Source organism: Pipra filicauda, unplaced genomic scaffold, assembly GCF_003945595.2.
Source record: "Pipra filicauda isolate LSUMZ 115617 unplaced genomic scaffold, ASM394559v2 scaffold86_size2582843_pilon, whole genome shotgun sequence".
Taxonomy (NCBI): domain Eukaryota; kingdom Metazoa; phylum Chordata; class Aves; order Passeriformes; family Pipridae; genus Pipra; species Pipra filicauda.
Window position 1 is genome coordinate 1222588 of NW_024105053.1, and position 15498 is coordinate 1238085.

Here is a 15498-nt window from a genome sequence, read left to right on the forward strand (position 1 = left end):
GCACATTAATAGGAAAATATTGACTATTTTTAGGCATGACTAAAAAATGCCTGTTTTATCCAAAAACTTACACTTCTTGATCTTTGATCGGTTTTACTTTTTCTCTGCATATGTAATGCCCATTGTTGCTGCCTATACTGAACAATATACACATGTTTAAAAAGCCCCAAACAAACAACAAATTAACCCTTCCCCCTCCCCCCAACCTGAAGAAGTACTGAATGGAGCACTGGTTCTGGTCTGTGAAGCTGAAATATGTGTTTCATCAGTTGAGTTTTGCATGTGTTCACAAGCCATTGTTATTGAAAAATGTTAATTGTTTGAAGGAAGGCTGTTGATAACTCTTTGGCACATGGCCTACAGAAGTAGGTGTGGGGGTGGGGTGGGGGTGGAGGCAGAGAAAAGTCACATGTGCAGTGTTTTCCAGGATCAGAATCTTCCAGATTTGTTACATGTGTGTGTTTATCTTTACACTGAGATGCTCAGGTTTGTGGTTTTTTTACTTACATGATACATGTATATCACCATGTGTCATGCCAAATACTCAGTTGATTAACTTGCTATTTGCAGCTCCTAAACAAAACAAGGAAACCCAAACAAAACAAAAAACAAACTAAAATCAAAGAATCCCCAGTTTTATTGCCGATGGAAAGTAGTACTTGCTTAGCTTCTGGAGCCTGATGGCTTTGTTGCTCTTGTGCTATATTAAACATTTTACTGAAGATCATACTGCTACTCTGTGTTAATCTTAATTTTGAAGTGCTCTGTGAAGGTTTGCTGAGAAGGTTACATGTGAAGGCATCTCTGACATAAAAGAAAACACTCTTTTATTACCCTTTATTACTTGAAAGAGTGGTAGTAACAGAACTGAAACTTCCCAAGGGCTGTTTAGTGGTCAGTGCCATGCTACTTGGGTGAGATCTAAAATCAAGGGGAGTGAGGAGCCTTGTGATAGAGGGGGCAGGATGGGGCACACAGCTGAAGAAGGGGACTTACAGAAATATTTGGGCAGCTTGGAAAAGAGGAATAGGATGGTTTGTGGGGCTGCAGTGGAGGAAGCTTGACGCAGTAGGTTTATGAAGTTAAGGTCCCCACCTTAACTGGCTACCCTGTACTCTTGGCAGAAGAGAACATCTCCCATGTGTGTGTTCTCCAGGAGAAACAAATACTGTGCTGCATAATAGATGTCGGTTCAAGGTGGCTTTTACACTGAACAATAAACCATAACTGGTTGTACCCATGTTTTGCATCATCCCAGCAGAAGTTACCTCCCAAGTTTTTGGTGCATACTTGATGATGTGTGGCTTGTGGGGTCAAGACCAGGCTAATATTACAAGAGATTCAGAAAATGTGTGTAATGCAACAGTCACTCCCTCTGTTCAGAAATATGTGTTTTCTGACCTGCTCTGGCAGCAATGCCTGTGCAATTTTTGATTATGTGAGACTGTAGGAGCCCTACTGACTTAAATACCTCTTACTTTCTTGCCAGATCCTGGGTACAGTGTCTTTCTGGGTGTCGTATGTATTCTCTTGCCTTCTAGATTTTTCTTCCCCTAAAGAACATGGATGGTAGGGCTACAATTCTCTTTTGAAATGGGTGTTTTTGAGAATCTATTTTACATACCATTTATTTTAATAGCTGTACCTTTAACTTTTGGAATGCATTGTACAATGCTGGTATTTTGAGCACAGCGGGGAATTAAAAAACAGTTTGATCCTATCAGAGGAATACTTGAACAATAGTTCAGATGCCTGCATACTTTTCTCCTGTGTGGAGAGATTTATCCCTAATTTCATTTTGAAAATAAAATGGGGTCTGTAAGTGGCTTTATATAACTTGTATAAAAATGACGTTTTTTCTATGATAATAACAGGTGTTTGATGCCCTAGAATGGAATTTTTATTGCTTTAATGAAAAGATGCATAACTTTATAGAGTAATAGAGCGTGGTGGCTTTTAAGCATCTTATGTAGAACACAGCTCTTTTAGTAATAAATAAGCATAACTGCTGCACAATGATGAAGAGGAACTGCGGGTATCCTTTTGTTTTCCAGGAGCAAAACAAAGTTGCAGGTACAGTAGTGTTAAAGACGTTAAACATGCAATTGCAAGAACTAATGTAAGCGAATTTGAGTATGTGACAGTCTCTAAAATTATTCGTTCCTTTAACAGCTCTGAGTCACAGTGCTTAGAAGAAGAGACATTAATTAGATATAGAACTGAAAACAGGGATCTAAAATGACTCCCAAATACAGATCTTCTAGCCTAACCATCAGCCTCTACCACTTTCCTCCAAGCAGGAAAAAGAATTCATTATCTAGCTTTGTGTGAAAAACAAAGAGATGTACACTGGTAGCCTTTCCTTGACACTGAGATGAATCTGATAGTACTGAGTGTTTTCAGTGTCCCTTTGAGAGACTGCATTAATTAATGGCTTGTCCAAGTTCGGTTCTGTTTTAATTCTTAAGTATGAGGGAATCTTTTTATCTGTACAGACAGGTACATGCAGCTTTTTAAATGAGGCATCATTAAGTCCTTCTTTAATTGTGTTTGTGTGAGTGTTTAATTTTTGTTACCGAAAAGATACGGTTGAAAACTACAGTAAGGATGAATTAAAGCCTATGTACTTGTATACATATACTTTATATATATGTCATAAAATGTTTTAGTGTGAACATGAACATGGCATAGTTCTGCAACATCAGAACCACTTTCAGAACACTCCAGGCTTCCCCATTCAGTATTTGTGTGTCTCCTAGCTTCAGCTTCCACACTACTGAGGGGTAATTTGGGACCCAGCTGTGTTGGTTTCTCTTGGATCTGGGATGTTAATGATAGTGTAATTATAGATAGATATAGTTACCACAGCAGCTTCTCAAAGGGGAAATTGACACTTTGTCTCAGATATTTCTTAAACTTGGGAGCTGGTATTAGTGTGCTTACTTGCTTATACCAGAATACTGGATATTGGATTATATGTCAATAATGTTTCAATTTAATATCTGAGTATTGAAGGAATATTCATGGAACTGCTTCCTGAAGATGTGGCCATTTTTGCACTAAAAAGCTGAACATTCTTCTGAAAGCTGTTCTGCCAAGGATTTTCAGCAGGCCTTTGTCTTAACATTTTCCTGTAGTTTATTCTTATTCATGTTTCAGAAGTAAACTAGTTATTTCAAGTCAGGAAAATATCTTAAATTAGGTGTTGTGTTTCTTCTTCAAAGTATGGTTTAGTATTGGATTACGTGTGCGTGGTGTGTGTGTAGGTTATCATGCTACCTGCCATCTCTGTATTCATTTTCCAAGATATAAAACACACAGAAAAAGTAAAAAAAAATTAAAAAGTGTAGGAGTTAGGTGCTACCAATGCTCTGCAGTCATCTTGGTGATTTGTGGGTAAGGGTGATTCATCAAATAGCCTATATTTAAATGTCTTATTTGACTGAATAATAAAGCCCACAAACAGAACAAACTCCAAAGCAAAAGGCATAATATACTGTCAAATAAACAGTGTTAACTTTAAAGGATTTTATTTACAAGTAAGCTACATTTTTTTAACATCTGCTTTTAATAATGGGCTCCCTTTAAAACATGAAATTCCCTAAATGCAGAATAGGCCATGAGTTTCATTTTAGGTGGAGCCTGATGTTTGGCTGGCCACTCACTGCCATGGAGTCTAAATATTGCTCAGGGAAACAATTTTTTTGTGCTGATGTAATTAGTGCTCTAAAGTCTACAGAAGTTTATTGCACTGCTATAAGAATAAAGACTATAACCTGCTTGATGTGCATTTACCCACCAGTCATACCACTGCCAAAACAGACTGCAATTGCTTTGTCTGCATGCCTCTTCCTTTGACAGAACTGCCATTCATACTCATGGTTCCAGGTGGTGTTCTTTCAACTCCTGTCTGCTCTCCTCATCAGTCTGCATTCTCCCTAATGTTTGGATTTTGTCTTTTTAGTTAGTTTGTTTGTTTGGGGTTTTTTAATTTGTTTTTTAAATTACTTGTAACCTGGAACACTTTCCTTCTGTTCTGGTTTTTCAAGGTGTTCACAGCCTGTGGAATTAGTTCATATAAGTGTGTACATCATACACTTTTCCTCATAAGCCCAGACAGAGAGACATCATTCTTTTTATTTATCTGGAGCCAAAAAAGTCTGTATAGAGCATAAGGACAAAGTGTTGTGGTGGGGGGTTTTTTGTTTGGTTTTTATTAAGTTGAATATTTCTCAAGGTGCGTATTAATATGAATTTAGTAATTCCAAAAGTTGGGTAGAAATCAAATGCTCGTGAACAGCAATCATGCTGGAGATGAGCTGACTGGTGTCAAAGAGAAAGCTGTAGTCTGTTGAAGATGACTCTCCTGAGGGTAGCAGGGTGCTAACGCTAATTCAAACACAGGTTTTTGGCTGCACCAGATTGCTTCTCCTGAAGACTGAACACTCATGTCTTTTAGTTTACAGACTAAAAGGCATGAATGCAACTTTCAACTGCTTTTTCCAGAGCTTGTTTTGCTGTGATCACATGGAATACGGAAAGTTAACAGTCCTCTGTTTTCTGACGATCTTTCTAGATTCAACTTGAGCATCTGTTAGAGGAAACAGGCCACATTCTGAGGGTTCGGAGGAGGAGAGAGAATCATCACTTTAGGAAGTAGTGTCCTATTCCCGATTCAGACGTTTAGAAGAATCAAAAAGACTTAGAGAATTAAGTTTGGAAAGATCTGAAAGTAGGATGGTTGTCCTTTCTTTCAGCAGCATTAGTGATGTGCTGTCTACCGAAGTGGCTCATTTGTTGGTTGTTTCAAGGAAAAACATAGGGGATAAGAGCTCAGTAAAGCTCGTTACAGTCTGGAAAGGGCAGTCTCTTAACTTGTTGTCCTCTACAAAGTGTGAGCTCAGAAATGCATTGAATATGGAAAGTTCTGGCTGGAAAGGGTGAGGTCTGGATAAGATGAGGCATCTCTTATCCAGGCTTATCCACATGATGTATGTCAAGAAGGTCTGATGGGGCCTGAAATAGAAACAAGGACTAGAAAAAATGGAGGAGAACTTTTAAAAATACAGTAAGAAAATGCAGAAAGTTTACCTGCACTACTCATCTAGAGAGTTTCCAAATTAGAGTTCATCTTCAGTCATTGCTCAGGCCCTGGTTTAAGCCATTAAGTCCTCGGGAACCTGTGCTGCACAGCTTGAAGATTGGTTTTGTGGGGCTTTCTTTGTACCATTTCTTTGAGTTGGGCTTTTTTTTAAGCTTTCCACGGTGATAAATGTGATCCAGGATCATCCAGGAGAGCCTGTACACAGTGCTGGTACTGATAATATTTCTCCCTTCTTTTTCTTTAACTCCAGACCAACGAGTGGAATAAGAACGATGACCGGCTGCTGCAGGCAGTGGAGAATGGCGATCCTGAGAAAGTGGCTTCCTTGCTGGGTAAAAAGGGAGCCAGTGCCACCAAACAAGATAGTGAGGGCAAAACTGCGTAAGTCCAACTTAAACTTGTGATATAATGTGGTAGGGGGAAAACTGTTTTCCCCCTGCAGTTATAAAGTGGTGAAACCCCAGGGAGTGGTGACCCTGGAAGTTTTGAAGTTTTAGCCAGTGAGCGCTTCTGCGAAATATAAACATACCACAGGCAAACGGAAGAGAAGGTGAGTTGTGGTTTGGTTGTAGAAGTGGTAGCCATGTTTTAAGGCCACGAGGAAGGGGCTTGGAGCCCCTTGGGGCCTCTGGCCCCCCTCCCCCCCCAGCCCTGGCTGGGGGCTGCAGAGACTTGGAACAGTGTAAGACTGGACTAAGTGTCTGTGGCTGAGCCAGGGGATGTTTCTTCGCTGTGAGCAGCAGCAGCGGCAGAACAACACTGGCCAGAGCGGTGGCAGAGAACCACAACACTGGCCAGAGCAGTGGCAGAGAACCAGAAGAGATAAGAAAGCAACAGAGGCGGCTTGCAGCCAGGCAAGAAGACACAGAGATGTCTAATGAAGAGAGAGAGAGCAGGACTGAGCTCTACACAGAGTTTTGGGGGTAAGGACTGAACCAGATCCCCCAAAACTCCTTTGAGACCCCTCTTAAGTTGGGGTGGTGGACTCCTACTGGATGGAAGTCCTAAAATGCAACATGCAGCATTGGAGAGAGAGGAGCTAAAAAGCTCTGAGAGGAATGCAGAGGGGGTGACCTTGGCTCCCCCCTCGCCATTGCTGCCAAGCTGGCAGCCTGAGGCAGAGCACAGGAGCTCTGCAAAGGGGCTTGAGTCCCCTGAAGACAAGGACCGTCATGAAGACCCCTGAGCTTCGTGATATGACGTGGTGATAGCGCCCTTGTCCTGGGAAACGCAGCCCACGGAAGACCCCTTGCTTGGAGACGATGGGGCCGAGGATAATCCCCTCGTGAGTGCTGGCAAAAATGCAGCTATCAGCTGCTGCATGAGAAGAGGATAGATGACGGCTGCCCTAGAGAAACTGCTGCTCTCTGAGACTGGAAAGGATCTTTCTTTCTTCCCTCCTGGACTTTTTATTTGGAGGGGAGAAGAGATCTGATCCATTGTAAATACTTATGTCATGGTAGAGATAGTTGTGATCGTGTGTATAACGTATTATAATATTTATTTGTACAGTCACTGTAATATATTCCCTTTCCCCACTTTAAGTCTCATGTGGTTGTCTGGAAAAAACACATCTTATACTAGGTTGAGATGTGGGAAGGGGCTTTGACTAGAGAATTAGATTTTTGAAGCTCCCAAACCATGACATATAAGCAAAAAGGGAGGGGAAAAACCCAGCCCTAGATGCGTATGCCACTTCCATGAATTAAAAACTAGACACTATCCTGAAAAGGAAGGTTTCTTTTTCTTCTGATGCACATTCTGGAAAGCTCCTTTCTTTATGTGTAATTCTCCATTTTAAATGCCATTTCAAAAGCATAAACCCACTGAGGTAACTTGAAGGTTAACAATCTGCTGTTTAGATCGGGACCATTTTAGGACAGGGTGTTTCAGAATTCCATGGTGCACTACAGATTTTACACTTTGCACACTCCAAAAGGTATTCATCTTTGAGGTTTTTTTTTTCCATGAACATTATTTTAATAACACAGAAATTAAGATAAATTTTCATTTTAATGGGTTAGTTTGAACTGAAACTATGGTGACAGAGTTTTAAAATCCTGCAGATGCTGATGATTCGTTTAACTGTTGCTTGTTTTGATTGAAGTGTGGTAATGGAAGTTTTGTGTAAACAAGATTCCTTTTGCACTGTCAATATATTTCATATATAGAATTTTCATCTTCTGTTCTTCTTCTTGTTCTGCTGTGAACATTCTGAGTTGTGGAACATAAAAGATTCCACTAAGAAAATTATAGCGAAGAGAATTCTATTCTTAAACTTTCTTTCTTATGGCATAGAAATATGACTAAATGGATAAATAAGAAAAATAGGTATCCCATGACAGAACCAAAGCCTAAATAAAATTCTGGATAGATGTGGACAAAGGAAAACAGTTTCCAGATTTGGGAAGGGCAGCACAAGGCAGTTTATACCATATAATAAGTTCTAATGGGTTACATTTATTGAGTCATATTCTGCTTCTTTCTTGGTCTGTTTCAATTTCCTACATCTGTTCTATTTCTGCTCTGCATCTGAGGGAAGTGAATGATGGAGTGACTCATAATGACCTGCAACTTTTTACTCCAGAAGTACAAGTCCTCGTTTACGTCAAGAGGGCTTTCTCCTCCATACTTTAGTAGGTTTTTAATTTTTAAAAGTTACATACATATGTTTTTCTTTTGACCATTGAATTTTCTGAATTACAGCTTTATTTAGCATTTCATGTTTTACAGTCAATGTAACTTTAGAGCTAGATTCTTAAGCTGCACTATATCCAGTGTATCCAGTGTAACACCTAGTTTGCAAGTTTCATGTATAGTATGATACTATGAACTTTTCTGGGGAACCACCCAAGACTGAATTTAGCAGTATCTCTCAACTTTTAAAAAATAGGATTGTTGTAGCTACGCATCTGGTGCAGTGATTTTCAGCTTTATACAGATAGATTACCAAATTCCCATTATTTACTACTACTAAGAAGTCAGTAACCATATATTTATATTAATTACTAATAATGCGGTTGCAAGTACTTGTTTTAATTGCTTGGAACAGATGTGAGTTAGTGCTATAAAGATCTCTACTTGTTCTGTGTGTTCATTTAATTATCGTTTACTTTTTAAATTATTTCTGTATAGTGGTTTAAAAGACAGCTTGAGAGAGAACAAAGAAAAATAGCATTGCTGTGATGCAGAAATACAGCATGCCAACTCTCATTGTGTTTCCAATGCTTTTGGAAATTTAGCAGACCTGCTCAAGTTATTTCTGTCTCAGTTCTGAAAGATAGAGACTGACAGGTGTAGAAACAATGACACTGATCTGGAGAGACACAGCTACCAAAGGTGACCCAGAAATGTTCTCCAGTATGGCTTGTTAATAACAGGCTGTGTCTTGTTTGTGAAAGACTACTCCAGAGTCTTTCTTTAGTGTGTACAAAAAGATGAAGCCATCATTTCTGTATAGACTCATTTCTCCTATCTTTGCAGTGTGGTGCCAGGGCTGCTTTCCTGCAGTGTTTCCTGGAGCCTAACACAGCAGTTTTGCCTGGTCTTAGAAGCTCTGCTTAGAGGCATAGGCCCTTCTGCTGCACAGCACTGAGGTCTGTTGGTGTCCTGCAGAAGCACAGTGCTAGTTTGTCAGCTACCTCAACTGTAACATCAGCGACTTATGCTGGGAAATTGCTATCTGGAGAGGTTTTTTTGGGAGAGCTGGCCACCTCTGGGCTCAGATTTCATAGAATCATAGGGTTTGGATTGGAAGGAACCTTAAAGATCATCCAGTTCCAACTACCCTGCTCTGGGCAGGGACACCTTCCACTAGACCACGTTGCTCAAAGCCCCATCCAGCCTGGCCTTGAACACTTCAGGACTATTCTGGGCAACCTGTTTCAGTGTTTCACCATACTCACAGTACAGAGTTTCTCCCTCCTACCGTATCTAAATCTACCTTTTTTCAGTTTGAAGCCGTTCCCCTCGTCCTATCTTTACATGCCCCTCTAAAATGTCTCTCTCCAGCTTTCTTGTAGATTTCCTCTTAGTAGTGGAAGGTGCTATAAGGTCTCCCCAGAGCCTTCTGCCATGAGCCTTGCACATGGAAAATAAGGGATGATTGGTAAAGACAACATGGCTTCACTACAGGCAAATAATACCTGACAAATTTGTTGTCCTTCGATGATGGAGTTACAGCAGTGGTACATGAGGGAAGAGCAGCAGATATCATCCGCCTGGACTTGTGTGAAGCATCTGACACTGTCCTGCACGACATCCTTGTGTCCTACCTGGAGAGTCATGGTTTTGTTGGATGGACCACTTGGCAGATAAGGAATAGACTGGATGGTTGTGCTGAAAGGATTGTGGTCTAAGTGGAGACCAGTGACCCGTGCTGTCCTCAGGGGTCAGCGTTGGGGCCAGCACTGTTTAACGTCTTTGTTGGTGACACAGACAGTGGGATTAAGGGCACCCTGAAAGTTTGCAGATGACACCAAATTGTGTGATGTGGTCAACACAATGGAGGGAAGGGATGCCACCCAGAGGGACCTGGACAGGCTTCAGAGGTGGTCTGTACAAACCTCATGAGGTTCAACAGGGTAAAGTGCCAGGTCCTTCCCATGGGTTAAGAGAAGGAATAAAAATTGAGGCTGGGCAGAGAATGGACCAAGCCTAGCGCTGAGGAAAAGAACTGGCAGTGTTTGTGGACAAAAAAACTCAACATGAGCCAGGAATGTGTGCTTGTAGCCCAGAAATCCAACTGCGTACTGGGCTGCATCCAAAGCAGTGTGGCCAGCAAGGCGAGTGACATGATTCTGCCCCTCTACTCTGCTCTTGTGAGACCCCACCTGGAGCACTGCATCCAGCTCTGGGGTCACCAGCACAGGAAAGGTGTTGACCCGTTGGAAAGATCCAGAGAAGGATATTAAGTTGATCACAGGGCTGGAGCACCTCTCATATAAGAAAAGGCTGAGAGATCTGGGGCTGTTCAGCCTGGAGTAGAGAAGGCTCTAGTGAGACCTTATAGCACCTTCCAGTACCTAAAGGGGGCTTAAAAGAAAGCTGGACAGGGACTTTTCAAAAAGGCGTGTTGTGGTAGGACAATGGGAAATGGTCTTAAGCTGAAGGAGGATATGTTTAGATTGGATATTAGGAAGAAATTTATCGTGAAGGTGGTAAGGCACTGGAGTGCGTTGCCCAGAGAGCTTGTGAACTCCTCGTCCCTGGAAGTGTTTGGGCCAGGTTGGATGGGGCTCTGAGTAACCTGGTCTAGTGGAATTTTCCCTGCCCATGTCAGGGAGGTTGGAATTAATATGATCTTAAAGGTTCCTTCCAACCCAAACCATTTTCTAATTCTATGATTCTTTTCTCCAGGCTGAACAACCCCTACTCTCTCAGCCTGTCTTCACAGGAGAGGTGCTCCAACCCCCTGATCATCTTCATGGCCTCCTCTGGACTTGCTCCAGCAGGTCCATGTCCTTCTTATGTTGAGGACCCCAGGGCTGGATGCAACACTGCAGGTGGGGTGTCATGAGGGCAGAGCACAGGGGCAGAATCACCTCCCGTGACCTGCTGGCCACATAATTCTTTTGATACAGAGCAGGACACGTTTGGCTTTCTGAGGTGTGAGTGCACGTGGGTCATGTCCAGCCTCTCATCCACCAGCACCGCCAAGTCCTTCTCCGCAGGGGCTGCTCTCAATCCATTCTCTGCCCAGCTGGTGTTTGTGCTTGGATTTGCCCAGACCCAGGTGCAGGACCATCACTTGGCCTTGTTGAACCTCATGAGGTTCATGTGATTTCACTCGTTACATTTTAGAAAGGGTTCTGCAGCGCCATGTGGGAAGGGAGCTCTTTGGATGAGAGGTCTATTGATCCCTGTGAGTATACACTGGTGCATTTGTTTACATAATTAGGATGAAGCTGACTAACCAGAAGAACATGATGGATTCAATTATATAACTGCGTGTAATGTGATTAAAGACTTTGGAATGTGCTTAAAAGCAAAAAGGAGAAACAATTACACATTACAGTACAGGTTTGTTAGCTCCATCATTGTCTGTTCCCTTAAGGTGTGACATGTTTCTTCTAAGATATTTTCTTTTCATTCTCTTTAATAACCCTACAAAAAAATTTTCAATACCACCCAGATTTTTATTTGAGATATAGTAATATAGTACATTATTTTAAGCAGAAGGCAGAGAGGATAATTTTTGATGCTTAAAGAGGCACTTCTAAGTTTTTGTTGTATAGTCAAATGGCTTCTTATTATAAAATGCTTGAATTGAGAGGAACAGACACCAGAACCCCATATTTTCTCTATTTGTCTTGTTGAGTACTGTATGTATCATCCCACTGAGTCCTGCTATGATGAGCTCTGGCTCAGTTTTTGACATTACCACCTAAATTTCACTTGTCCTCTTTTGCCCCTGTCCTTTAGGACCTTTAGTTAGTGAATTGTCCACATGCAATAAAATGGAGATGCTTAAATTAATGAGGTCTAGGTACCAGTAAATTTCTTAGAGGTAATATTTACAAACTTTCTATAGGAGGTTTAACTCCTCAGCAGTATCTCTTAAAAAAAAGTATTAAAAAAACCTTGTCAAAGTAATGAAATGGGGGGGGGTTTAAGACTTGCTTGACTTTCCACACTACCACCCTGCCTCTGACTCAGTCCTTTCTATAAACAATAAATCAATTTTAAGGCCATGGAGCAAATCCACCTTTGGCATAAGTTGACACAGTCCCATTGTTGCTCCCACTTACACAGCATAGACTGTTGCCAAGCACAGTTGTAATAGAACCTATCTGGAAATCTGACTCTGTCATTGTAGTCTTATTTTGCCAGATAGGTTTTTTTTATTTGTTCAGCTTCCTTAAACAACAAAACAGGGCTTTCCAGTTTGGAATTTGATCATTTAAGTCCCACTTAAACTGACAAAAAAGGGTTTTTAAAGAGATTCCTTTCAGGAGTGAATAGGATTCATTCATGTGCTGCACTTTCCATAAGATCAAGTGTTCAAATGGGCTATTATTTTAAGAAGCTACTGCCATTATTGAAGTGAGGTGGGAGAGTGAGGGTGGAGGAATGATTTTGGAAAGGATTTACTTTGGAAAGTATAAATGGTTCCACTTCCTTGTCCTAAAGTTATTTTGTCAGTGTGCCAGTCCATCACTGCCATGTTTGCATGTTTCTGCAAGGTACTGAACTAGAATTAAATGCTTTTGGCTATTAAGTGAAACAATAGATCTCTGTACATTTTTTTGAACTGCAACTGAATCAGCTGTTATTGAACAAAATGAGTCTGATAATAGCACAAAAAAGCTTTAGAAACCTCCATAGATTTGTTCTTTAAGGACTCTTTCACAAAACTATTGCCAATAACAGTTAATGATATATTTTTATTTGAAAGAGAATGTTCATCCCTTGGGGGCTGAACAAGAAATAAATTTTGGAGCATATTCCAACTGCAAATACTTTATATTTATTATGTACATAATATTCATTTTTGTTTTCTTCCTTTCGGATCTTACTGCATAAGGAGGTGGGATGAGTGGCATGCCGAACATCACTTTTCAAAAAGTAAATCAGGTTTTAATTACCTTTGAGAGAAAATGTTTCCTTGTATGTAATGATGTTTTATCTTAAGGTATTAGAAGATTACATAGAATCATAGAATGTGCTGAGTTAGAAGGGACCCAGAAAGATCATCAAAGTTCAACTCCTGGCCCGTCACAGGACAACCCCAAGAATCACCCTGTGTGCCTGAGAGTGTTATCCAAACACTTCATGAACTCTGTCAGGCTTGGTGCTCTGACCACTTCCCTGGGGAGCCTGTTCCTGTGCCCAGCCACCCTCTGGGTGAAGAACCTTTTCCTGATATCCAACCTAAGCCTCCACTGACACAGCTTCAGGCCATTCCTTTGGGTCTTGTCAATGGTCACCACAGAGAAGAGATCAATGTCTTCCCCTCCTCTTCCCCCTGTGAGGATGCTGAAGACTGTGATAAGATCTCCCTTCAGTCTCCTCTCCTCCAGGCTGAACAGAGCAAGTGCCCTCAGTCGCTCCTCATACGGCTTCCCCTCAAGGCTCTTCACCATCCTTATTGTCCTCTTTTGGATGCTCTCTAAGAGCTTTATATCTTTCTTATATTGTGGTGCCCAAACTGCACACAGGATGCAAGGTGAGGCCACCCCAGGGCAGAGCAGAGCAGGACAATCCCCTCCCTCAACTGGCTGGTGATGCTTTGCCTGATTCCCCCTGATTCTTCCAGGACATGGTTGGCCCTCCTGGCTGCCAGGGCACTGCTGACTCATATTCAATTTGTCATCGACCAGGACCCTCGGGTCCCTTTCCATCTCGCTGCTTTCCAGCATCTCATTCCCCAGTCTGTACATACCTCTGGGATTGCCCCATCCCAGGTCTTACACTTGTCCTTGTTAAACTTCATATAGTTGGTGATTGCCCAGCCCTTTAATTTGTCCAGGTCTCTCTGCATGTTCTCTCTGCATTTTGGGGAATCAACAGCTCCTGCCAATTATCTGCAAACTTACTTAGTGTCCCTTCAAATCTTGCATCCAAGTCATTTATGAAGATGTTGAAGAGCACTGGGCCTACAATGGAGCCCTGTGGAACCTCACTAGTGACAGGTCACACCAGTCTGATGTCACCCCATTCACTGTAATTCTTTGCACCCAACCCACGAGCCGATGAATAGACATGATGTATTCATCCATCTGTGATGGACATTTTGTCCAGAAGGATATTGTGAGATACAGTATCAAAAGCTTTACTGAAATGCAAAAACGGTAAATCAACTGTCTTCACTTGATCAGCTAGGGCAGTTACATTGTCACGAAAGGAAATGAGGTTTGAAAAGCAGGACTTTTCCCTCATGAAGCCATGCTGGCTGTGAGCAATGAATGCATTATCTTTCAGGTGTTTTTCAATACCTCCCAGAATAATCTTCTCTGTAACTTTACTAGACACTCAAGTGAGACTGACAAGCCTGTAGTTTCAGGGTCATCCTTTTTGTCCTTCTTGAAAATTGGGACAGTGTTAGCCAGCTTCCAGTCCACTGGGACTTCTCCAGGTTCCCATGACCGTTCAAAAATCATCAAGAGAGGTTTTGCAATGACATAGCTGCTCTTTGGATATTCTCATCTGAATCCCATCAGGCCTCATAGATTTGTAGGGACCCAGCTGGAGCAGCAGATCCCACACAAGTTCAGGGTCAACTGAGAGTTTATCATTCTTACAGCCGCAGTCCTCCAAATCAGGGCACTGGGACTCCCTTAGCCAGTGAATCTTCAGTGTTGAAGACAGAGGCAAAGAAAGCACTAAACACCTCTGCCTTGTTTGTGAAGTGACCATCCTCATCCTGTAATGGGCTCATGTTATTTCTGCACTACCTTTTGCCCTTAATGTATTTAAAATAACTCTTTCTATTGTCCCCATGGTTCTATCCAGCTTCAGCTCCAACTGAGCTTTGGCCACATGAATTTTCTTCTTACAGTGGCAAGCAGCATCTCTGTATTACTCCCATGCCATCTGACCTTACTTCCACTAGGCATACTCCTTCCTTTTTTGACTTAGCTCCAAAGGAAGATCCCTGCTCAGCCAAGCTGGCCTTCTGCCTCATCTGCTTGTCTTTGGACATTTTGGAGTTGCTGCTCCTGTGCCCTTAGGAGGTGGTGCTTAAAAAGTGACGAGCACTGTTGAACCCCAACACTTTCAAGAGTGTTTTCCCAGGGGACTTTATGCACTAGTTCCCTGAGCAGCCTGAAGTCTGCTCTCCTGATGTTCAGAGTTGAAGTTTTGCTGGCACTTATTCTCCTGTCAATAGACATTTTAATTTCAATTGTTTCATGGTTGCTGGGGCCAAGACAGCCACCAATCACCCCTTCACTTAGGACACCCTCTCTGTTAACAAGCAACAAATCACCCTTTAATAGTTCTATATGGCCAGTAAGTCCAGTGGAGAGCGGAGCCTGACAGTAGACTATTGTGGCTGAATGAAGTCACACTACCACTGAGTGCTGCTGTACTGGACGTTCTGGAACTTCAGTATGAACTGGAGTCCAGAGCAGCAAAGTAATGTCACCACTGACATTGTCAATGTGCTTTTCTCTGCTCCTTTAGCAGCAGAGTGCAGGCAACAGTTTGCATTCACCTGGAGGTGCATCCAACTAGGGGTCCTCAGTCTAACACCATGCTCTAGAAGATGTTTTTTTTGTACCAACTCTCTATCACCTCTTAAAAGTGTTTAAACACTTAAGTCAGGAAAGCATATTAGCATACTGTCTTTTGAAAATCCTACCAGGACAGGAACTGCAAAAAAGGTCGACTGCCTGAGTATTGCCTGAGGATTGTCACATCTCCAGGAATGGAGTTCATTGGTGTTCCAGAGA

General features: G+C 41.9%; 1 protein-coding gene across 3 annotated transcripts in view; it reads left to right on the forward strand.

Annotated features, from left to right (window-relative positions):
- Nucleotides 1-15498, forward strand: part of RAI14 (retinoic acid induced 14) — an 88834-nt gene that overhangs the window by 43171 nt on the left and 30165 nt on the right. For all 3 annotated transcript variants that reach the window (XM_027745667.2, XM_027745668.2, XM_039390736.1), the window contains exon 3: nt 5355-5485. In XM_027745667.2, the coding sequence (XP_027601468.1) occupies nt 5355-5485 (131 nt within the window). The remainder of the gene's footprint in view (nt 1-5354; nt 5486-15498) is intronic.